General features: G+C 43.3%; 1 protein-coding gene across 1 annotated transcript in view; it reads right to left on the bottom strand.

Moving 5' to 3' along the window:
• Nucleotides 1–25,021, bottom strand: part of LOC308111659 (multiple epidermal growth factor-like domains protein 9) — a gene marked incomplete at its 3' end in the record, with an annotated part of 42,996 nt that overhangs the window by 806 nt on the left and 17,169 nt on the right. The window contains exons 3-5 of the mRNA XM_080466636.1: nt 16,008–16,147; nt 9,627–9,776; nt 1,400–1,672 (exon numbers count right to left, since the gene is read on the bottom strand). Coding sequence (XP_080322762.1) covers nt 1,400–1,672; nt 9,627–9,776; nt 16,008–16,147 — 563 coding nt within the window. The remainder of the gene's footprint in view (nt 1–1,399; nt 1,673–9,626; nt 9,777–16,007; nt 16,148–25,021) is intronic.

Here is a 25,021-nt window from a genome sequence, read left to right as displayed (position 1 = left end):
AATTACAGTTATTTTATTCAGCTTTCAGGATTGTCACATATAGAGGACTAAATGTGCCCACATTGAATAAATAAATACCATTAAATAATTAAATGTGTCATGAATGAAGTAAAAATTTTAATATAAATATATTTAAATGTGTCATTAAATCATTAATTAAATGTGCAATTAATTACTATTGGAATTAAATATATAAAGGTGTCATCAATTCATTCAAATATTATTTAATTTTGTGTAAAATATATAATATATAATTCTAATAATTGTTTTCACTATTTTATTTATTATTTCATGGTCTAAATGTGCCAAAATGAAATAAATACACCATTAAATAAATAACTAAACATGCTATTATTCCATTAAAATTATAATTAAATATATATGTATTTATAATATGTGTATAAATAATATGTATATATAATAAGTTACAGCGCTCACAAAGGCTGCAGACCCTACACAGGTGGGAAGTAGACTTTACTGTTTTTAGCCAAATCTTATGAATTCCCAAAAAAAGTCCTTACAATAGAAACGTATCTTGTTAGTATATTTTTAAGCTATATGAATTTAACAATCACAGTCACATCAGGCTGGTCTCAGCTCGGTTTATTCATGACATAAATAACTGCTGACACCTAGTGGACAAAGCATAGAACTACAATTCCTTAGGAAATCAAGTTTTCTTGCACCCAATTTTTCCTGTATAATAATAATAATAATAATAATAATAATAATAACTAGTCTCTTTAAATTAAATAGGTTGAATTTGGTCAATTTGTTCCTTTTTTGTTGTGACTGAACAATAAACTGATAAGATGCTGCATTGGTGACACTCTAAACTCGGGATGTCAAACACATTTTAGTTCAGGTTCCACATGCAGACCAACTTCGTCTTGAGTGGGCCGGACCAGTCAAATAGAGCCATAACAACCTTCAAATTAAAAGTTGTATTTTTTAACAATGACCAACAACCGCAACATAAAGTGAATTTTAATGAAATTTTTGTGAGAAATACAGTGAAATGTCCCAAAATAAAATAAAAAATTGTCCTGTTGCTGTTGCATTATGGGTGTTTTGGCTTTGAGGCTAGTTTGATAGCAGTGAGGGAGCGAGAGCTTTCATCACCGATATCTCAGTTGTGTCCGCTGCACAAGAAAGTTGTTAAAAAAAAAGAAAAAAAGAAGTATGTTCTCTTTAAATTTCTACAATTTGCTTGCAGGTTTGGCCGGATTGGAGCCTCTGGCGGGACGGTTTGGCCTCATGTTTGACACTCCTGTTCTAAACTCAGCCTTTAAAATCATCAAGCCATAATAATCATCATCATCATCATCATCATCTCCTGCTTGTTTTTTTTGATTTTGTTGTTGGGGTTTGTTGTTGGGTGTGGGAGCGGCGGTCTTACTGGGCCGGGTGCAGTTGTGTGCCCGGGCGTCCCCGGTGAACCCGGCGGCGCAGCGCTGGCAGCGCGGCCCCGCCGTGCCCTCGCTGCAGCGCAGGCAGACTCCGGTGTCGGGGTGGCACAGCTCGGGGGGGCCCCGGGGGTCGGCGTTACCGCTGCAGTCACACGGGACGCAGACGCCCGAGGACGACTTGAAGAAGGAGGCGCCGCAGCCGTCACAGTGAGGACCAGAGTACCCGGGGAGGCAGCGGTCGCACAGCGGGGAGCCGGTGGGGTCTGCAGGGGGACGGGGGACGGACAGAAGCAGGTCAGGAGGGGGGGGTGGAGAGAGAGAGAGAGAGAGAGAGAGAGAGAGAGAGAGAGAGAGAGAGAGAGAGAGAGAGAGAGCAAGAGAGAGAGAGAGAGAGAGAGAGAAAGAATGTAAAGAAAGAAAGAAAAAAGAAGAAGGAATGAACAAAGAAAGAGAGAAAAAGAAAGAAGAAACGAAGGAAAGAAAGAAAGAGAACGGAATGAAAGAAAGAAAGAAGGAACAAAGGAATGAAGGAAAGAAAGACAAAAGGCAGAAAGAAAGACAGGAAAAAGAAGGAAGAAAAAGAAACAAAGAAAGAAAGAAAGAGAGAGAGAAAGAAGGGAAGAAAGAAAGAAAGTAAGGAACAAAAGAAAGAAAGAGAACGGAATGAAAGAAAGAAGGAACAAAGGAAAGAAAGACAAAAGGCAGAAAGAAAGAAAGTAAAAAGAAGGAAGAAAAAGAAAGAAAGAAAGAAACAGAGAGAGAAAGAAGGGAAGAAAGAAAGAAAGTAAGGAACAAAAGAAAGAAAGAGAAGGACGGAACGAAAGAAGAGAAGAAAGAAAAACTTCATTCATCATGGCTACAAACTCTCTCAGTTAGTTGTAAAATATATTTTTCTATCTCATTACATTATTGGCATTCAGTACGTTATTGGTTGTTACCAGATAGAAAAGAAACTCTGGATGGATAGAAGCAGAAACACAGAGAAAAGAAAGAAAGAAGACACTGAGCAGAGGTTGAAGTCATTTTGTTTGACCACCAGGGGGCTCCACGTGACCGTTAAATGTTGCTCTGTGAGTTCAGCTCAGACTGAATCCTGAGTGTTTGTGTGTCAGCAGGTCTCCTCTCACCCTGAACCTTCTCTACCCTGACCACAGACCATTTGGTTGTTTGAGGCGGCCTGACTTCCGGTGGACGCTGCACAGTGAGGTCCTGCTGTGCTGTTGGCCGTACAAACAAATCGCTTTTCAAAGGGTTCATCCGTCAGGATGGTTTTTTGTGAAGTCAAACTAAAATTTATACACATGTATGTTTTTAATTATTGTTACATGAATACATATGTCATATAATACATACAAATGCTCGTTTACATGAATAACAACGATAGTACATTAAACATTATTTACTCTTGTTTTTACTTTTTTGGGTACAAAATTACATTTTGTAATTTCAAAGACTGACGTGCATAGAGAAGATGAATGGATATTGTTAACTCCATATATTTTTTTAAAAATAAAAATCTGCTTTAATGAGAGATGTTCCTTGTGTCCTGTATGCACTTCATCTCCTTTGATTGTCATGAAGGGAATAAATGTGTTTTAATTGTAAAATACCATGTTGTTCCTTTATCATCGTTTACGTGTTAAATTGCAGTTAATATGAGAATGAGGAGGTGTGACTCTTAATTGCATAGAATATGAAACAGAAAAGAATAAAGCTGGCTTTATCAAAATGTTATAAATGTGTGTTATAAACGCTGCTGGAAAGTGTAAATCTGACCAGAAATTCTTAATTTTTTTTTTGCAATTTATAGTTAAAAATATATATTAAGAGGATTAAATCCTCATTTAACGCCTTAAAAAAAGGTTGTTTTTTATCAGAGAAGTTCTGTAATTGTTGTAATCTTCATTTTTAAACAAACAAGAAAAAGCTGGAAGCGGTGACATGAATACTAATAGATTATTATAAAGTCTGCTTTTGTGACCTTTTAGAGTCCGAATTAAAGAAAAACCCCACGACATGTTATAAATATGTAATAAAACTTTGTTAGAAAGTGAAAAAAGCTGACGTACGTCATATTTAGAAATTTAGTTTAGTTTAGTTTTTAATCCGAAAAGTTGTGCAAGTGATGACATATGAGGGTTTGTGAAGATGCTGTGCAGCTGAGAAAAGATTCCTCTGTGCGACGTGCTGACAGCAAGATTTAAATGACGAGCGCTCGGCCGGCGTGCGGTTTCAGCTCTGATCCTCTTTGTTCTCGTCAGCAACAAGTCGTTTCCGAGTGTCGGCTTTCCCCTGCGACCTCCGGAAACCCGACACCACAACACCTTCAGGCATATTCAGCAGGAGCCACAGTGCAGCAGCAGCAGCCCCCCCCCCCCCCCCCCATGGGGGAAACATCTCCATAAAGCTGCCTTATTTACAGCAGAGGTTTTCTTTTAATGCCGCTCTACGTCCCGGATCGCTCACTACCTACTTTACATCCGTTATCCGAGCTGCACGCGCGAGAGCGAGGTTATGACACGGCAGTAAAAACGAAACGTAAAGCGGCGATGGAGTAACCGGACCTCCAAGTGGAACCAGGCTGCATTAATAATTACGAGCTTCCAAAACGATTTCTCCTTTAAAATATTCCCAATCTCTGGTTTCATGAAGGCATTTCAATTCAAAACAAATATTCAGACACTCGTTTCCCTGCTCGTCTTTTACTCGTCTGGTACCAGAAATTATGAGGATGAATATGCTCAAAAGGAAGATGCTCTATAATCTGGGTGTTAGTGGGAGAAAGGTGCTCTTTAATCTGGATGTTAGTGGAGGAAGATGCTCTATAACCTGGACATTAGGAGAGGAAGATGCTCTATAATCTGGACATTAGTGGGGGGAGATGCTCTATGATCTGGGTGTTAGTGGGGGGAAGGTGCTCCATAATCTGGATGTTAGTGGGAGGAAGATGCGCTATAATCTGAAAGTTAAAGGAGGAAGATGCTCTATAATCTGAAAGTTAAAGGAGGAAGATGCTCCATAATCTGGATGTTAGTGGGAGGAAGATGCGCTATAATCTGAAAGTTAAAGGAGGAAGATGCTCTATAATCTGGACGTTAGTGGGAGGAAGATGCGCTATAATCTGGACGTTAGTGGAGGAAGATGCTCTATAATCTGGACATTAGTGGAGGAAGATGCTCTATAATCTGGGCGTTAGTGGGAGGAAGGTGCTCCATAATCTGGATGTTAGTGGGAGGAAGATGCGCTATAATCTGGACGTTAGTGGAGGAAGATGCTCTATAATCTGGACGTTAGTGGAGGAAGATGCCCTATAATCTGGATGTTAGTGGAGGAAGATGCCCTATAATCTGGATGTTAGTGGAGGGAGATGCTCTATAATCTGGATGTTAAAGGAAGATGCTTTATAATCTGGATGCTCGAGGAGGAAGATGACCAAGTAACCAAGTTACTTGATTCATAAAAGTAATGATTTAATCACATGACGTTAAGATTCACACCACTGTGACTGCGGTCATTTAGTCTGAAATGCATCAGATTCTTTCTTTTCTTTTGAAGAGCTTGTCCACGATGCGTTCAGGTACAGTAGTAAAAGTGAGGATGCACCCACAGCAGAGCAGATGTCTCGGCGTGCTCCTCTCCTTTCTGGGGGGATTTGAAGGCGTCACCGAGGCCAGATGGGGTTTATGTTCCCTGCGGCGTGTTTGTCCTGCGGTGTCGTCCCCTTGGGGCCGAGCACAGACCGTCTCCGCAGGGAAACCACGCTGATGCAGAGAGTTTTTTCTTTTCTGAACAGTGATGTAAACATGTTGCACATAGAGTACTCAAACAAGACATGTATTGCATCTAAAGTAATGGAAGCAAAGCATATTATTCTTTAATAACTGTGGAAGAAGACGGGAGGATTAAATAGGATTTAGTCCCAGTTTACACACTTTCGTCGCATTTAAGGGATCCATTGCTCAGAGCTACTAAAATGCAACTTTTTGAAAAAAAAAGGGGGGGGGGGGGTGACACACACAACTTTCAGGAAACGCTCTGGCGCCGTCACCGTGTAGACGGCGGAAAAGCTGCGACTGTGACGTTTCAAGGGAAAACGCATCTTTTTTGCTTTTTCGTTTCTGAAAAGTTTCTCGTTTACACGGCTACGTTTTGAAAACAATGTCCGTTTACATGTAAATTGAAGAAAACGATGTTGTTAGCACGTTGGGCCACAAGTTGCCGCTGAACAACACGCCATCAGCATTAACAATGGGAGAACACGGATATTCTAATGGACAGATGACCAAGTTTGATTGTTTCTACGGTGACTGTCAAAATAAAAGTACTAAGTCCCAGGAGAATATGGACTGGGAGTCACGACACCCTGGAGGAAAAGCCCTGACATGCATGTGACCGTGCAGTACTGACAGTCACCCTGCGTTCGTCCTCCTGCTGAATGATTTAGACTCGGATGGCTGCGGCGCCATGGCCTAGATGTTGGCCTCCATCGAGTGAAGTCATGTGACCGAGAGTGGAGGCGCCGCAGCTCCGGATGATCAGCTGGATTTAACCTCTGCTGGGGGGTGGGGGGGTAGCCGGCCCGCCGGGTTATATAACCCACTGGAAACACGAGCTGCACGGCGGCTCAGTATGAGGCCGGAAGGACGGGGAGACCAGCTCCGTTACCCATCGTCCTCCACTCCGCTGGACGGAGGGATGGTACCTGTCAGGACAGGTAGGCTCAAGACGATGTGGGGAAAAACACTAGGAAATGTATGAGAGGGTTTGACGAGCACAGGAAGAGAAGAGGAGATGAAGCGAGGAAGAGGAGAGGAGGAGAGGAAAGGAGGAAGAGGAGAGGAGATCTGCGCTCTGCCGCCACCGAGTGAAGACACGATCATACATGGATGATTTAATATGTGTGACCCACATTCTGAACTGGTGCAACGCTCCACTTCACCTCCACGTGTGTGTGTGTGACACACACACACACACACACACACACACACACACACACACACACACACACACACACACACACACACACACACACACACACACACACACACACACACACACACACACAGGAGCCGTGATTCTGCACTGTGTCACCTCCTCTCATGATTCTCCGGTGTCAACTCCTCAACCATCCTCCACGGTGGCGCCCATCTATCCTCGTGTTCGCTGCTGTTCCTGGAGTGACCCCCCCCCCCCCCCATCCATCCCCCCAAGCTGTGTTCACGTTCCCTCTCCTACCTACGACCTCGGCTTTGCGGGGCAAACATAACCTGACAAGCCTAAGTGCATCCATACGTGGCCTGTTGCTATGCGAGGCCGCCGCCAATGGCGTCTGGACGGCGGCGAGGCCGCGCGCGATTGGTCCACGGAGGGGCGAGGCGAGGTGAGAGGACGCGATGATGCACGGCTGAAAGAAACCCTCACAGGAAGGGTTCGAACAGTGTGACGAGGATAAGCTGCCATGTAAGACACACACACACACACACACACACACACACACACACACACACACACACACACACACACACACACACACACACACACACACACACACACACACACACACACACACACACACACACACACACACACACACACACACACACACACACACACACACACACACACACACACACACACACACACACACACACACACACACACACACACACACACACACACACACACACACACACACACACACACACGGGATGAAGCTAATCTGTGTAACTGTTACCGCACATGAAGCAGGTGACTCAACAACACAACACAACACAACACAACACCGGGTCGTCTGATGCTGGAAAAGTTTCGGTCTCCAGCTGAAAACCACGAGTCCGTTAATCAGGCGGTCATATTTAATACCGTTGAAAAACAGGAAGGAAGTAAAATCCTGCAGCAAACGACCACAATCCGATCTAATTCAAGCAAAAATGTTAAATACAACTCGTCTATGATAATCTGTGTAATACTGATAAAAGGCTTTAATAGAGGGGCAGATTAAAGGCCGTTTTGTACATAATAGTTACAACCAGTGTTGTTCAAGTCATATTATTAGTACTTGATTACAGTTACAGGTTGCCTTTTTGTTTAAATGTAGAAGAGGCAGTAGTTACACATATATAAAAGTAAGCAACTGTAACTAATGAGGTAGTATTTGTTGTTAAGTCAGTGGGAGTAAGATGCTCTATAACGACATAACACGTCGGCGCAATATATTTCAGTCCATCATGGTAGCCTCAATATAATCATTTAATGGTAAACAAGGTAAAGGAAGCAGATGAGAGTTTTGATGATGGATAATGGAAATAATTCATGTTTTAGGGGAAAAAAATGGAAGTTCCAGCTTTTCAAATGAGGTTTTATATATCTGTTGCCTCACTTTGGATTACAAGTTTATCTTTTTGTGTTGTAATTTGGATTTAACGATTTACAAAATATTGATGAAATCCATTAAATAGAATGTCTGCGGGTTTGTTTCAATTAGAGGTGAACCTAACAAGGCTTTTTTCCTAGTTTAGTCTTTGTGCAGGTTTTAGTGGTCGTGGGTGCGTCAGGCCTACAACCACAAAGCATCTGGGCGTCAGACCCGACGGTGGCTGGAGCTCAGACCTGTGGGTGGTGGTGTGTAAGTGGGGCAGCAGCAGCAGCCCCGAGCTGAGAGAGGCGGGGTCATTTGGGAACATCAAGTCTGAGAAGAGAGATCGAAAGCTCTCTGCTTCACATGTTTGGATCGTCGTGACAACCGCTCACCGCTGACGCTTATGGATCCGAGTTTGTTTGTTTTTTTCGGTATCGAGAAGTAATCTTGAAATCCGAACACGTCCTGGTGAAGAGATGCGCACAGTGGGAAAGTGTCACAGCGAGTCCATTTGTTCATAACAGAGGACGGCGTGCAGGATTGATCAGCTCTGAATCGATGTCGGGAATAATGGAAACGACCTCTACTTGGAGCATTTCGGGATGAACTTCCACAAATAGACAGTTTGAGAAGGAGGATCGAACCCACAACCCGCCGACAGGACGACGACCCGCTCCACCCACTGAGCCGCCGCGGTGATTCGGAAACAAAAACTAGCTGAGGGCTTCAACCTGCGTGAGACAAACGCTGGGAAGGACGTGTCACTGGACATCTTCCTCCCAGCATCCAGAGTGTAGAGCATCGTAACCCACTAACATCCAGATTGTAGAGCATCTTCCTATCGACATCCAGATTATAGAGCAGCCTCCTGCACAAACATCCAGATTATAAAGCAGCTTCCTGCACAAACATCTAGATTATAGAGCATCTTCCGCTCAACATCCAGAATATAGAGCATGTTTCTCCACAAACATCCAGATTAAAGAGCATCTTCTTCTTGCTAACATCCAGATTATAGAGCCTCTAACTCCCAACATGAATATTACAGAGCATCTCCCCCCACTAGCATCCAGATTATGGAGCATCTTCCTCTCAACATCTAGATTATAGAGCACCTTACTCCCAACATCCAGGTTATAGAACATCTTCTTCCTACTAACATCGAGATTATAGAGCACCTTACTCCCAACATCCAGATTAAAGAGCATCTTCCTCTCAACATCTAGATTATAGAGCATCTTCTTCTTGCTAACATCCAGATTATAGAGCCTCTAACTCCCAACATGAATGTTACAGAGCATCGTCCCCCACTATAATGCAGATTATAGAGCACCTTCCACTAAATTATGTAAATTTAAGTAACATCCAGATTATAGACCTATTTCCAGTGATCAACAAAGGTGATGTTCTCAAGTAACTAGTTACTTTCATTTGCAGGAATTAGCAAAGCACCTCCACTACTTTCAATTAGTTAATCATTCAATTAATTAGAAAAAGTTATCAATTAGTCACCTGACAAATAACTGTTAAAACTGGTGATAATCCTCGGTAAAAAGCAACAAATCGCCCGATTTGATGTGATTTAGGTTAAAAATGGCGCCGGTGTAGACGTGAAGTGAAGCAGACTTTGATCCAGATTAGAAAACCTCGCCACAGAAACTTCCTCATCATCTGTAAATGACATCATGAAACTTGCTCACCGGTTCAACGACGGGGTCAAAGGTCGTCTGGCGAGCCAGACGGTGTGTGTGTGTGTGTGTGTGTGTGTGTGTGTGTGTGTGTGTGTGTGTGTGTGTGTGTGTGTGTGTGTGTGTGTGTGTGTGTGTGTGTGTGTGTGTGTGTGTGTGTGTGTGACTGACCAGTGTGGCAGGTGCCGGTGGAGCTGGCGTTGGAGCAGGGGCAGGGGGCACAGGCTTCGGTCGGGGCGGCCGGGGCGCCGCGGTAGAACCCGGGCTTACACTCCTCACAGTTGGATGCCTGGGTGTTGCCGTCACAGTTGAGACACACTCCTGCAGGAAGAGAGCGAAGGTCACATGATCAGCCGTTCCACCTCACCGCGGACCCCGCTTACATCACAGGGCAGGTCAGACGCTTACGTAACGCACAACAACTCTCCCCTTTCATCCCCCCAAAAACTCTTTGTTCACTCCCAACGACCTGCAGCTGCTTTTCAGCGGCGGCAGGACGGAGAAGCATTTCAGAAGTACAGAAAGAAAAGGAAGAAGGAAAAAAAAAAAAGGAAGGAGGAAGGCATTGAAGAGACACATGAGTTTCAGGGCGAGAGAAAGAAGCAGAAGTGGAAAAAGTACTTGTAGAAGAAGTAGAAGTACCAGTATAGCAATTTGGAGATTAAGAGGAAGATGTAGAGCAAGTAGAAGGGAAAAGAAGAAGTCAAATAAAGAAATCAAAAGTGAAAATGAAATTAGAGGAGTAGAAGAGAAAAATTCAATATGTAGAATATGAAGACAGAAAAGTTGAAAAAAAAAATTGATTGAAATACTTTAAATTATACTAAATAACACCCCGTCTAGCTCATCACTGGAGCTCCTGATAGCCTCAAAACATATGAAATCAACTTCTATTCTCATTTTACCATGAAGGAAAAGACATTTTCAGAGGCTCTCTCTTAAAAATGGAAACTGGACAAAGTAAATTTAAGAAAATTGGTATAAAAATATGTAAATACATCAAAAAAAATGTTTTTATTAAAATATATACATTCAAATATTTCTATAGAAATAGAAAAAACATTAAAATATAAGTGAATCTAATAAAACAAATGTCAAAATAGAAAAAAAGTTACAAAAACGGACTAAATGAAAATAGAAATAAATTCAGAAAAATAAAAGTAAATTTCGGGAAAAATGTATTAGAGAAGTATAGTGATGGGAAAAAATAGGAAATATATTCAAACACAATTAAATCTGTGAAAATAGATTTAACCATGTGTAAAAATAGAAGGCCTGACGGATCAATCAGAATTTGTCAGCCGGTAAAAGGTCCCGTCATCAGATGACGCTGTGAGGAAGACTGCAGACGCAGCTGAAACATGTCAGCAAAATAAAAACATCTTTCCTTACTTATTTGTTGCTTAAAAAGTAACATTATCCTATAGACGCTGTATTTATAAATTTAATAAAATTATTATACATCTTATTTTGGGTTTGTTCAATAACAAAAAAAAGTTGTAAATATGTAAAATTCTACATTTCAATCTATTCTATTCATTTGTGTTTGCAAATAAAAATAAGTTTAAAAAAAACTAACTATAAGTGATTTAAAATAATACACATACTATAAACACAAAAAACAGATAAACAATAATAAAACCAATAAACTTGCTCATCATTTCACGGCCTTCATTAAAAAGTCTGATAAAGACTGTTGTTGTTGTAAATATTGATTATATGAGTGGAGCTGTTTGTAGTGGAGCTTCAGACTGTTTTGCCTCCATGAGGACATCAGAGACGACGTGACTCCGCCGGTTTATCATCTCCTGCTTTCATGTTGTGCCACTAAACCAGCAGTGGAGGCATGAAGGAGGAGGAGGAGGAGGAGGAGGAGGAGGAGGAGGAGGAGACACCAACAACATGAATCCTAATATTTCCTTTCAGGTTTGTGTATTTTCTCCTGAACGCGAGGCAGCTCAGAGCCGCGTCTCCACTCAGACTGTAGAAAAACTGGACTTTGCCAACTCATCTAATATTTTCACTTTTCCAACGCACATGTAAGGTATGTCATGTAGTTTATACGATATCTATGATTTTTTTTATTTTCACAACTGTTAGCACACAGCAGACCGAGTATTTAAAGCAGACCAAAATCTAATCTAAATATATTTCAGACACTTCAGTTTTCACCCCCGTTTCCATGGAGATGGAGCGTTTTTGAAAAGTTGTGTTTTTAGTGGCTCCAGGCATCGAAAAATTGGAATTAAAATGTCCTTTTTTTCACTTGAAAACCTTATCGTGTACACGGGGCCCTGAGTTTGACGCCGACTTTTTCCACTCACCGATGGAGCTTTGAGTTTCCATGGTAACGGAGGAGGATGACATAAGGATCGACATTTTTAGTTTTCTGTATTTAAACCGAGCAGATCGCACATGCACTTTGAAATGTCTTGGGATTTTTATGCAGCACTGCGAGATTAAAGCCTTTTCCCAGGAATTTGCTGCACATAACGTGTTCGTTTGAGGTGTTTACTACTTTATAAAGTTTTCTGTAAAACCTCTGCAGTGGCTCCATGAAAAGATCTCAGCAAATTTCATCTCAATAAACATTTTTGATCAGATTTATAATTTAGTTTCACACTTGACTCATTATCAAAATCAGTTTTATCGCTGGGTTAAAAACGTTCGAACGAGGTGGCCGAAGCAGCTAAAAACCAGTAGAAAAGATCAAATAACTCAAACGGCTAAAAGGGGAAAAACTACGAGAGCAGATAAAACTGGTAAAAAACAACAACAAACAAATAAAACAGCCGCAATAACCAAAAAACTAAACATTTTTATATTTCATTCCAGACTCATCAAATTAATCAATCAATCAATCGATAAATCGATAAATCAAATAAAAAATAGAAAAAAATATTTAATTTACACTAATATGAGCACACACACACACACACACACACACACACACACACACACACACACACACACACACACACACACACACACACACACACACACACACACACACACACACACACACACACACACACACACACACACACACACACACACACACACACACACACACACACACTTCTTATAAAATTTTAAAGGAAGAAGCCATTGATAAAATTTGCTCCTCCAAGTTTTTCCCATCTTCTTCTCCAATGTTGCAAGATCAGTGTGAACAGTTCACTGCGGTGGTCATTAACACCGAGTGTCATTTTATTTTAACTGCATTCACTCCCTTAAAAACGGTGATTCCAGCTTCTACAGAGATCTGTCCCTTCAGACGTCACAATAACGGCGTGTTTTCATAAATCACTGCTCCCTCTTGGATGAAATGACTAAATGAAAAGCGATAAATCACATGTGGCCTCAGTTCAGAGGTCAGCGAGAAAAACAAAGGGTCTGCGCTGCGAGAAGTGACGAGCTCGTGCGGTGTTTATCTAGAGGGACGCGGTGTTTGGGATACTGTATAATCTGCGTTTGCACAGTGTGTTCTTGTGTAATCAGCCTGAGGAGAGGCCAGGGTCAGTCTTTAAAAGGGGTGCTGTCAAACCTGAGCTATGTTAATCCCTCCAACACACTGAGCAGGCCGAAGCTGCTGCAGCTCTCCCATCTGCCCGGTCATTATAGTGCAAAGACATATGGCTTCTAAAAGACCCCCCACCCCCCACAATGCTCTCACCCCTACACAAACACACACCTAAAAAAGTCATTCATTCAAAGTCGGACTTTAAAAGTGTAAGAGTGTAATCCAAACATGTTATTCGACTGAAATCGAAGCTTTAAATTTTGACTGACACACATAATGTGATTTAAAGGAGTCATATTATCCAGCTTTTCAACACTTTCACATATGATTTCCCTTGATTTTCCCTCCATTTGAATATTGGATCACAGGAGCTGCATTCATAATCTGCTGTGTATGTGTGAGCTGGACTGGCTCCGCCCACACATGCCCATCTTGGGAAGAGGAGGAAGTACTTCCTCTCGTGGTGAAATGTGCCAGAGCAGAGCTGCCTGATTGTGGGAGGAGTCAAAGGGAGGAGCCAACCTTGATTGGGATTGGCTAAACCCCCGATGACACTATATAGGGTTTGATTTCCGATTGGCTGGTTGGAGCAACACACTTTTTAAAAACTGAAACAAGCCAGGGAGAGAGAGGACAGACTGTCTTCACTTCTGGGGCGTCGTTCCAGATATGGAGACGAATAATAAATGTTAATATGACCCCTTTAATGAGGATTTATTGCTGCATGTCTGAGAAATCAGACTGGAGCAGGACTACTGTATGTGGTTATAGTAACTGGTGGTTCTGCACATGCTCAGTAGACAGAAAATAAGAATAATGTTTCCTGTAGAGTGTCATGACTCCCAGTCCATATTCTCTTGGAACTTGGTAGTTTTATAGTTGACAGTACTTTTCCAAATATTCAAAGAGTTCCTGATAAGTGGATATACAGTGTTATACAGTTGTTCTTATTTGTGTATGTTCTGGTTGTGGCATGGTGGAGTAGTGTTGAGCCATGTCTATTCGAGTCCATAAACTGTTTTGATACCATGGTAGTCCAGTGGTTAGCACGCACCACTCACAGCGTCGGCTGGTTTGATTCGTTTTCCGTGTAAATTTTTCTAAATAGAAACACAAAACGATGTTTTTTCACATGAAACACCGTCGTGTAAACGGGGCCTGAGCGGCAGTTGCCCCCGAGTGGACCGATGGGTCAGACTAATGACTAAATGCAGGTTTCTATTCTTCCATCGAAACGTCACAGTGTCTCTGAGTGAAACCCAAATCCCTCTGAGATTCACTCAGTATCTTTAATTAAACACTTTTGTGTTGTAAAGCCCGTACCGCTTTTTAGTCTGACTAAATGTGCACTAATACAAAAAAGGCTGTCCTTCCTCTTTTAAAAGCCCAACAATGGAAACTGTGATCTATGGTTCCTGTTATGAAAGAGCCAGCTGTATCTGCTCCTTTCAGCTGGCTTGGACATCAGAAAATCTGGGGATTAACGGTCCGGCTTTACCAAAAGAAACGCTCATTAAGTCCCCCATAAATGTGAGTCTGGAGTGTTTGTGTGCAGGTTAGCACCTTGGTACGATACAGTGAGGATAATCTTAATCAGACGCAGTCGCCTCAAAAGTAAATATTGACCGTGGAAGCAGAGCAGAAAATAAAATTCAGACGGCTGGAAGGAGAGGAGCAGCTGCACCGGGAGCAGAATGGAGTGTAAAATTGTAAATCACAGTTTTAAGTGCTCCTCTGTGAGCTGGATCGCATGTGAAGGAGGATTTTCTGCTCGTCTGCCAGCAGCCTCAGACGTACAGAAGCAGCACGTCGTGTCTGGTTTGATATGTAGATACAATATGCACGTTACTGAATGAGGGTGAATGGAAGGCCACGGCGCTGCTACCTGCTTCAGGGTAACGTTATCCTGTGTGCCCTGTAATGCCTCAAGGAAATAAACAAAGCTCACAAAGAATGGCGCCATTGTTCTGGTAGAAAGTATGTTCAGGAAAAAGCTCAGAGCGGATATACCTCTTTGGTAATCGGCACACGCGCCAGTTGTTTACTAGTTGTCAGCAGCCGTAGGTCGTAGCCGCGGTCAGATTGTGAATTTTCTAATGATCAGAAGATAATCTCAGGCCCCCTTTACACGACGACGCTTCAAGTGAAAAAGCATCTTTTTCGTGTTCTCGTTTCAGAAAAGTTTCACTGTCGCAACGTTTTGAAAATGATGTCCGATTGCAGCCTCTTGCGAGCCGCTTTCAGCCCACGGGCCTTATGTTTGACCCCCCCGGTATACTCTATTGATCCCTCAAGGGGAAATTATTCCTCTGCATTTAACCTTAAGCTATTTCAAGAAGTATGATGCCCATGGAGCTGCTGAACTGCTGGTGAACTAACTTAGATTTATCCTCTGATCTACATTAGGTAGCAGAGTTGAGTCAGTCTTCAAAATGAGTGATTCTGACTAAACAAAAGTCAAACTCTGATGAAAGTCGTTATTTCGGCTCGATTTAAAATACTTCGGCACATTTTCAGTGGTTCGGCACTAATCTTGTCTAAACTTGATGATAACGTGGATTTTGCCGCTTCAGCCATTGTTGTGATTCTTTCTGCAACCCATTTGAGTGACTCAGTGCACTCCCTTGTGGTACAAACTTGTATTGCATGCAAGTGTTTCGTCCTAATTGGCCGCTAGTTTTGGTTTAAAGTGAACTTTTTGTGACATAATTTCTTATTTAGCCAAATGTGGCAACAAAACTAAACTTTTTTCCAATTTGTTTATAAAAAAACAAAAAAAATCCCATTATATTGAAGAATGCGAAGAATACTCACTACATTGCCAGTGTGCAATACTTCTATATATGTTTTTATAGTGAGTCATTCTTTATTTAGATTGAGGTTTCCTGTTGACAAGGAAAATTCTTCCAGTAACTGAGCCTCTGCAGTTCAGTCACAATTAAAATTCCTGAATAATACGTAGAGAAGCAGAAGTCCAGCTCCGTCTGAGCGACAGTCGAACCCGGTGTGTAAAGAGCGGGCCGACTCACCGGACTGTGGGTGGCAGTAGTTGGTGTGGTTGTTGCACTGGCAGGGCCGGCAGCCAGTGTTGCTGAAGTGGAAGAAACCCGGGTGGCACTCGTCACATTTGGGCCCGTCGACTCCCGTCTTGCACACACATATCCCTGAGCTGTAGAGAGAGACAGAGGAGACCACGACGTGTAAAGGACCCGTTTGTAATATGTGTGCAGCACCAATAAAAGTACAAAGAAGATAATATGTAAGAATAATGATCAAAGATTTAGCCATTGTGGGAGTGTGTGCGTGTGTGTTTTTTGGACTGCAGTCATGCCAGCTGACATCCAGACTGTTCAGGCTCCTGCAGCTTCGCCCGTCCATCCATCTGCTGTGTGAAAGTCTAGTGCAGGTAGGAGGCATGAGGGGAAACACACAGTCCGTCACAGGTCAGAGTCGTCCACACTGAACACACCAGAGTCTCCACTATCCAGGCTGATGCATAAACATGCGTCTTTGTTCCTCCACAATATTTGGGTTACGAATCATGATCCTTAATGTGGAACACGCAACCAGCCTGCTTTGGCTGCATCATGAATACACAAGCTACAAGATCTATGCACACGCTGCAATGTGAATACACACAGAGCAACATGAATATACACGCTGCAACGTGAATATACACGCTGCAACGTGAATACACACGCTGCAACGTGAATACACACGCTGCTACGGGAATACACACAGTGCAACGTGAATACACACGCTGCAACGTGAATACACACGCTGCAACGTGAATACACACGCTGCAACATGAATACACACGCTGCAACGTGAATGCACAAGCTTTGAGATTAATGCACGAGACAGGATATGAATGCATGGCCTGCAACATGAATGCACACTGCAACGTGAATACACACACTTCATGAATGCAAAGGTACAAAAATCTCTGCAACCTGTGCAAGTTCACAACAAAATAGAAAAGCTGTAAGATAAGTAACGTCGTAACATGAAGACATGAGTAACAACTCAAACTTCCACACCAGAGGAGCGATACTCTACTTCCACCAGTTCAACCAGCTTTGCAGTTTAATAAACCTGAGGAATTCAACCCTCCGGATTCAGGCAGGGGAACTTTCACTTTCCATCGGAATCAGCCATGAATGATTTATAGCGGGGTGTAAACTAAGACCGACAGCAGAGCCTCAAAATGACAACTGTACACAGATCCACGGTGCTTTTATGATGAATTAATTCACCCTGCGCTTCACACAGGCCAGAGTTTCTCCGATGCACTTTCCAGACGCTGCAGGTGATAACATGCAGTTCAACAGGAGCAGCAGATGAACGAGTGGTGACCTGTCAGGCCTGGGCTGTGATTCGGACCCTGTTTACACAACATTTCGAATGAAAACGCATTGTTGTTGCATTTTCGTTTCAGAAAAGTTTTGCGTTGAAATGGCATTGTTTTGAAAACAGCAGAAATGCTGAAAAACCAAAAATCAGCATGTTGGTCCACAATTTGGCGCTGTTGTTTGTTGCTATGCGAGCCCGCCGCCAATGGCGTCTGGACGGCGGCGAGGCCGCGCGCGATTGGTCCACGGAGGGGCGAGGCGAGGTGAGAGGACGCGATGATGCACGGCTGAAAGAAACCCTCACAGGAAGGGTTCGAACAGTGTGACGAGGATAAGCTGCCATGTAAGACAGACAGACAGACAGACAGACAGACAGACAGACAGACACGAGAGAACAATAATACGACCAAGTTGGATCGTTATTGAGTGTAAAAACTTAGAAAACTACCAAGTCCCAGGAGAATGTGGACTGGGACACTTTGGAGGCCGCCACGTTTGTTATTGTCCATCGACTGAGCATGTGCAGAATAACTATTTACTATGATCGTAGTGCACATGCGCGGTAGCAGCATTTCTGCCATTTACACGGAGATGGAGACCGAGCGTTTTCAGAAAGTTCTATAGAATAAAATAGAACAGAATAGAAAGGGGGAAATCGAATCGCTCCAAACAGAAAAGAACACAGAATAAATAAAAGTTAAAATATTAACATGGCAGAGTGAAGTTAAACTCGTAATAAATGTTAATATATACAAGGCTAAGCAGGAAAACCCAACAAACACTATTTAGAAGGAGTTATCGAGTTTTATTTCCACAAGAATGAAGGAGCTCCTGTGGCTCTGTACTGCACTTTGGTGGAATAAGTCTGTTGCTGAAGATGCTGCTGCTGACCAGGACATGATGGAGGGGGTGAGAATCATTGCTCGGGATGGACCTCAGTTGGGGTCGGATCCACCCGCCACCACGTCACTGGCCCTCCTAATGAGTTTGTTGAGCCTGCTGCCCCGGCATCTCGCTGCCCCTTCAGCATAATGCAGCAAATGTTAAAGGATCTCAGTCCCCTCAAAAAATAGAGGTGGCTTTGGCTCTTCTATTAAAGGTCTTCAGTGTTCTTAACTCAGTCCAGTTTAATGTCTACATACACCCCCAAAATGTGTGCAGTCCTCCGCAGTGTCCATACTGGCTCCCTGAAATGTTTTTCATTAGGACTGCACCATGTCCGAAAGCCCCCAGAACCCTGGCTGAGAACCACTGATCTAAAACGTGTAGGTTGATCGACAAAAACGACTAAACACGGGCAAATCAGAGCACGCAGCAGAGATGCTTTTTGATGGCTCTGTGATCTTTTTTTTTACATAACAGAAAATAATGGCTCTCAGCTGAGAACATTTCTGTGAAAAATGCTCCTGCAGAGTGAAATCCAATTATATTCCAGATCCTCGGCAATAAGCCACTGTTCAATGACTTATTCCATTTGTTATAATGTGGCCGTGGCGGGCTGGATGCGCACTCTCGACCTTCCTGCCTGTTAAATATAGCAGGTGCATGCTCATTTATACAGGACATGAGTGGCAGGGGGAGATTTCACTGTGATCCCACCCACACTGGAGGTAATTTTATCTGAGGAGTTGAGCCCGATCAGCCCTCAGACAGAGACAATGGACTCAGGAACATAATCTCAGGAGGGGGGGGGGACAATGACTTCAAAAACAATTGAAGTAAATCAGGAGTGACTGGGAGCACTTTCTCTGAGCCTGTGCGTGGGTTTTGGTACAAACAGGGCTTTGTTAAAACAACTGCACTTAATGCAAATGAGGAGGCCCACGGCGATGCTCAGCGGGGCGTGGGCACTGCTGCCGAGGACGAGGCTGGGAGATCAACAGTCCTCATTCTTCCAGTTAACAGCACACACACACACACACACACACACACATACATACACACACACACACACACACAAAATATCCACATGCTGCATCATGACCCCAATACAGTGCAGTCAGGGAGATAATGTCCAACTGTCACAGAGAAAGTGAGCAAAGACTGTCCCCACTTTGCACAAAGTGCTCCCACAAAGCATCACGGTACCAATTGAATTATAAATATACTCAGCCTAGATTAGGAAGCCCGTGTTTCTGAAAAGAGAACCAGAAGAGCAGAAGAAATCTGCTTCATTTTTTATTTCGACCGCACAGAAGGAAAGAGCACAAAGTTTTGTTTGCTCCTCTGAAAATATCGTCACTCTTTTCTTGATCATGTGTCTCCAATACAATTTCTTAATTAAATAAATTTTTTTAATATTCAGAAACATGACAAATCCTGCACATCTATTTCTATATACTGAACAGTATATAAAATACATAAAGACACACACCCACAGGCTTAGACAACCTTTGGAATACCTCAGGGATCTATTTCAGGTCTCCTATATTATTGGTTATCAAATAGTCTGGCTTCAGGACCCCTTCACGACCTACATCAAGAATAATATTGGGGTTTCTTTTGTGCTTTTTGGACACAAGATGATCAATTACAGGATGTCAACACCAAACACTTCAAAATTGGCATCTTTCTTAACAGACGCAACACAAATTCTTTCACATAGGGACTCCTCACTGACGTTGGAGCCTTGCTCAGGGATTCAAACCTAAGAACCACCAAGAAAGGCCATCCAGCAGCAGTGATTCGACCCCATTTGTTTGGCAGCCCTTGTAGAAGTCCGATTCATGTTCCTCTTTAGCGCTCCATGTGCTTACCAATTATCTACCACTGTCAATAAGGAGTAAACAGAAAGTGGCCTGAAGCAAAAAAAAAACGACAACAAGGTTTTAATGGAAAGCAAGGATTAAATAAAAGTTAATTTCCATATTTTATCCAGGTCTCATCACGGAGGGAGCACTGATGTGATGAGGGAGACTCCCTCTGGGACGGCTCCTTGCCCTCGGTGTCCTTGCTGTGACATGAATCTCAACCGAGGGTTTGAGGCTGATTTACTGTCCTGCATTACTGAAAACCTTCATCTGATTAAAGAAAAACACATAAAACACCCGGACGGCTGCAATCCGGGAGAGACTCACAGTCGAGCCTCTACTCCTCCACATTGAGAGAAGCCAGTTAAGATGGTTCGGGCATCTGATTAGGACGGCCCCTGGTCGCCTCCCTTTAGAGGCTGACCAGGCACCTCCGACTGGGAGGAGGTGCCGAAGTGGGCCCAGGACTGACTGGAGAGATTATATCTCTGGCTCAGTCTGGGAGCGGCTCGGGGTCCCTCCAGAAGAGATGGAGGAAGTTGCGGGGGACAGAGATGCCCGAGATGCTTTGCTGGATGGATATAAAACACACACTGAACAGTGATGAAACCCAACGAGGATGGAAACACCAGTGAGAAACCTCATGCAATGGAGAATAGCAAGATAACCTTTGACTCCAGAAGTGACTAACTCCATCACATCCATTTTTTTTTTTAGCATTTCTGCTGTTTCCATGTAAACAAGCATGGTTTTCAAAATGTTGCAGGCGTAGAAGCAACACTTTTCTGAAATGAAAACGCAAAAAAAGATGCGTCTTCACTTGTAATGCCGTCGTGTAAATGGGTCCTAACGCCGATGCAAATGTTAATGACTGGTGTCACTCGGTTACTTGGAGTTCGGATCATTCAGCATGTTTTACGCGCTCCTTCTCCAGCAAATGGGACTTTAACAACGACGGGAACGGCTAACCAACAAGACAGTGGCAGCAGCTGTTCACGAGTCTTCAGTTCCTATTGCACATGAAGTAACAACATGTGGTGCAGCTGCCGCCTCTCACACAGATAGGGACGTGATAAGAGCTCTCTCGCTCACTGCTCTGTAATCCCGGTGATCATTTCTGCCCTCTTGGCTGGGGGGAGGAGGAAGACGAGGGGAGGGGGCTTGTTATTGTTTTGGTGTGATTTCGTTGCACTGTGCATGTTAAGTAGGTCAGTATTACACGGACGACAAAGCTTAACCCCATTCTGCTGCTGCTGCTGCGCCGCTGCTGCTCGTCGGCAGCTCCATGTGTTGGATCGGGGCCGACAGCGGCAAACATCCTCTCCACCGGCCAAGTGGTCCCCGGCTTAATCGCACAGAGGTGGACGGCTGGCAGGAGGACGCACTCTCATACGCTAAGCAGGTTTAGAAGCGTCACTGGGTGTGCAGCTAGATCCTGGAAGGGTGTGTGAAGTACCTCCTCCCCCCTCCTCTTCCTCCTCCTCCTCCTCCTAGCATCTGCTGATATCAACACGAGCCTGGACAGGTCCGTGACGGAGCTGACAACATTATGGAGTAGATATTCAAAGGTGGAATCTGTGGTGCTTTGTTTGTTTGGCAGCAGTTACATAATAAGTTTATAGAGTAGGGTGTGGTCAGACATTCAGTACAGTGCATTTACACACCTCCAGTTATAAACATTTCTCGGTGCTTCACGGGTCATCAAAATGTCAACTCAGAAAGATACCAGTGTAAAAGAACATCACTATTTGTGTTTTAGAAAGAGCGAACGTTAGGAAAATGAGTTCTGTTGTAGCTGTCAAACTGTATCCGAAATTATGTTAAAGTCTGGAATTCTTTAGTGTTTAAAAGTATTACGAAATAAATAAAAGAGAAAATGGAGCAGAGAAATTACATGAGAAACAAGAATGAAAAGGAACAGTGTCAGGTAGAATATATTGATACAGAACAGGACAGAGTAAAAGAGAACAGAGTAGAGTGGAACTGAAGAAAGTAGAACAGAACAGAGTAGAATGGAATAGTTTAGAAAAGAACAGAGTAATAGAGAACAGAGTAGAACAGGACAGAGTCAGGAAGAACGTATAGATCCAGAACAAAACAGAGTAATAGAGCAGAGTTTAACAGAAATAAATCAAATAGCACCAGAGTACAACAGAATGAAGAACAGCGACGGTGACAGAGTAACACAAAACAAAGTAGAACAGAATGGAGAAGAAGCGAATAGAACCGAACGGACTAAAAGAGAAGAGAGTAGAAAAAATAGAACAAAACTGAGTGACTAAAGTAACATATAATGGAGTAGACCAGAATAGCAAACAGGAGAACAAACAATAACAAATAACACAAAATTAATTAGTGGCACTTTTTCCCTTTTCCTCTAATTCTAAAAAAAGGAAAGACTTTTTGAAAATATTTGGAAAACAGTATCGTAAGATCTTAAAAAAAAAAAAAAAAAAAAAAAAACTATTGTTATTCTCCTCATTTTACTCGATAATCAAGCAAAACTCATTTAAGATATTTTGACCACAATAGCACACTGTAATCAAATCGTGCTGCTCTGATGTACACGATTTGCTCAGTTTTTTAATGTTCCACGGCACTTTTTAAAAACCTAAACGATATTTAAAGGTTGTAAATAAATGTGTGTGTGCTTGGTGAGGTTTATCTTTCTCGTAAACCCAAACAATCTCAGCAGCTTCCACACCTGATCTTATTCAGGTAGCAGCTTGTCAGCTCATTGGTGCTGAGCAACCTCTCTGAGAACTCTGCCATGCCTCATGCTGCTACTGGGCAGAGCCCATGTCAATGGAAGATTCCAGCGTTAACCGCAGCCACTGGCACAAAGTCTCACTTTCACATGTGTTTGTACACGCTCAAACGGTGGATGCACACAAAACCAAAACCATGGTACAAAGCGCGCCAAAATGGAGTTGTCGGAAAGCATTAAAAGCACATGTCTTTTATCAATCCCAGTCCTAATGCGGCCTTGATGTCACTGCACTTCCAGAGGGGAATGAGAGCAGGCCTGTAACTGAATCAGTCCTGCTGATGGTGTACATGCAGTCACAGACGGGCGGTGCACCGGCGCCCGGCGCTGACGGCAGTTCTCCTGAGTGCGGCTGTCAGTCAGGACTCCGCCGTGAGCATCCAGCTCGACAGTCCTGCTGTCCACCGCCGCCGAAACGCAGCAGGACGAACCAGCCCGCCAGCCGCGCTCCACGATGGAACACGTACTCAAACACACGGCTCTTTTCTGTGCCAGTAATCAGAGTACTATTCGATAAAGTGCCATAAAGTAATGTCACCAGTGCAGCGTAAAGACACTCCGCGGAAACCTCTGCAGCCGTGATCAATATTTCATTACGGACCGTTTCCATACAGTGTAGTAAAATGAAATGCCTCGCAGGCAATGCCCTCAGGAGCTGTCCCAGATGCACGACCAATACCACTGTTATGACAGATACAAGTGGTCAAAGCAGCTCTTTTCTGTCAAATATTGGCATGACCCCGCTCGGCACATCGAGTCACAGCGTCTGTTCTCTTCATGTCACGTGACTTATGGCGTCGCCAGAGACAGATCGTCACGTCATGAGCAGGCGAGAGAGGGAAATCTCATCAGGGCTGTTAGGAACGTCGAACAAGGACGTTATTACGGATGTCAGTCGCCTTTATGGAGCTCCTGACCCTGAAGGGACATCATTAGTCTGGAATTCTGTGCTGGTTTTGACAAAGGACAGTTGGATGAGTACATGTAACAGACCCTGAACACGCTCTGCTCCGACTGTCAAACGCTTTGAAAGAACGCACCACAGTTTGAACACTCTGTAGTACCCAGAGGAATCCCCCCACGCAGACAGTTTCCTATCACAGTACAAAAACATGCTTCTCAGTGCATTGTAGTGACGACACCCACCCGTCTCACACAGAGAAGATACTGCAGAGTCTCCAGACCAGGACCGGCACATGCCAAAGAATCACTAAACATGTGGTTGGGATTGTGTGCGAGAACATTCAGGTGAATCGTCCAGGGTGGCACCTGCCTTCACAAACAGTCAGGTGGGATCCACTCAGGCCCCGTTTACAAGACAACGTATCAAGTGCAAAAGCATCGTTCTTGTTTCAGGAGAGTTTCGCGTTTACATAGAAACCTTTTGAAAATGGCCGAAACACTGAAAAAGATGTAGCTTTCATGTTGGGCCCATAGTGGGTGCTGTAATTTGTTTTGTAATGAAACTACACACACTTGCACACAATGAACAATACACTACAATAATTAACATTGAGAGTACATGCATATTAGTGCAGACGACCAAGTTAAATTGTTATCACAATGACTGTCATCTATGAAACTACACAATTCCAGAAGAATATGGACTGGGAGTCGTCTAACTCGTTCTTATTGTACATCTACTGAGCATTATTATTATTGATAGTTAAATACTTGATTGTTTCCTCGTCAACTTACTCAAAGTTAACTACCCATGCCAGCAGCAGTGGACTGTTGCAGTGCGGTGACCAGGAAGCAGGGGGTCAAAGGTCAACTCATGAACCCACAGTGGTAATGCGAGAGCAAAGGGTTTCAAACCCGGGATCCTCCAAACAGAAGCAAGCTTGACTAACCTCTATTCTTCTACTGTCATGGGAAAGCAAGGCTGAACGATGCAGGCTGGTCCGATCCAACAGACCAGCTCAAGAAGTATTTGAACTTCTCTCCAGAGCCGAGTTTGAAGACAAATTATTCATTTCCTTCCCCCAAACTTCCAGTAAAGCACCGATAAACAACTTCAGTTTCCCTCTTGAGGTCCAGACCACACATATGAACTTGGTGTATCACAGCATTTTGCTCCATGTATGTCATCCATTCGTTCATCACGCCAAAGCATTCATTTGTGGCGTCATACCACACATCCATCCCACTCAACACTCCTGTCGTTACGCGAC

Source organism: Lipophrys pholis (genome assembly GCF_963383615.2).
Source record: "Lipophrys pholis genome assembly, chromosome: 7".
NCBI classification, from domain to species: domain Eukaryota; kingdom Metazoa; phylum Chordata; class Actinopteri; order Blenniiformes; family Blenniidae; genus Lipophrys; species Lipophrys pholis.
Note: the sequence above shows the minus strand (reverse complement) of the source record. Positions and strands in the feature narration are given on the sequence as shown.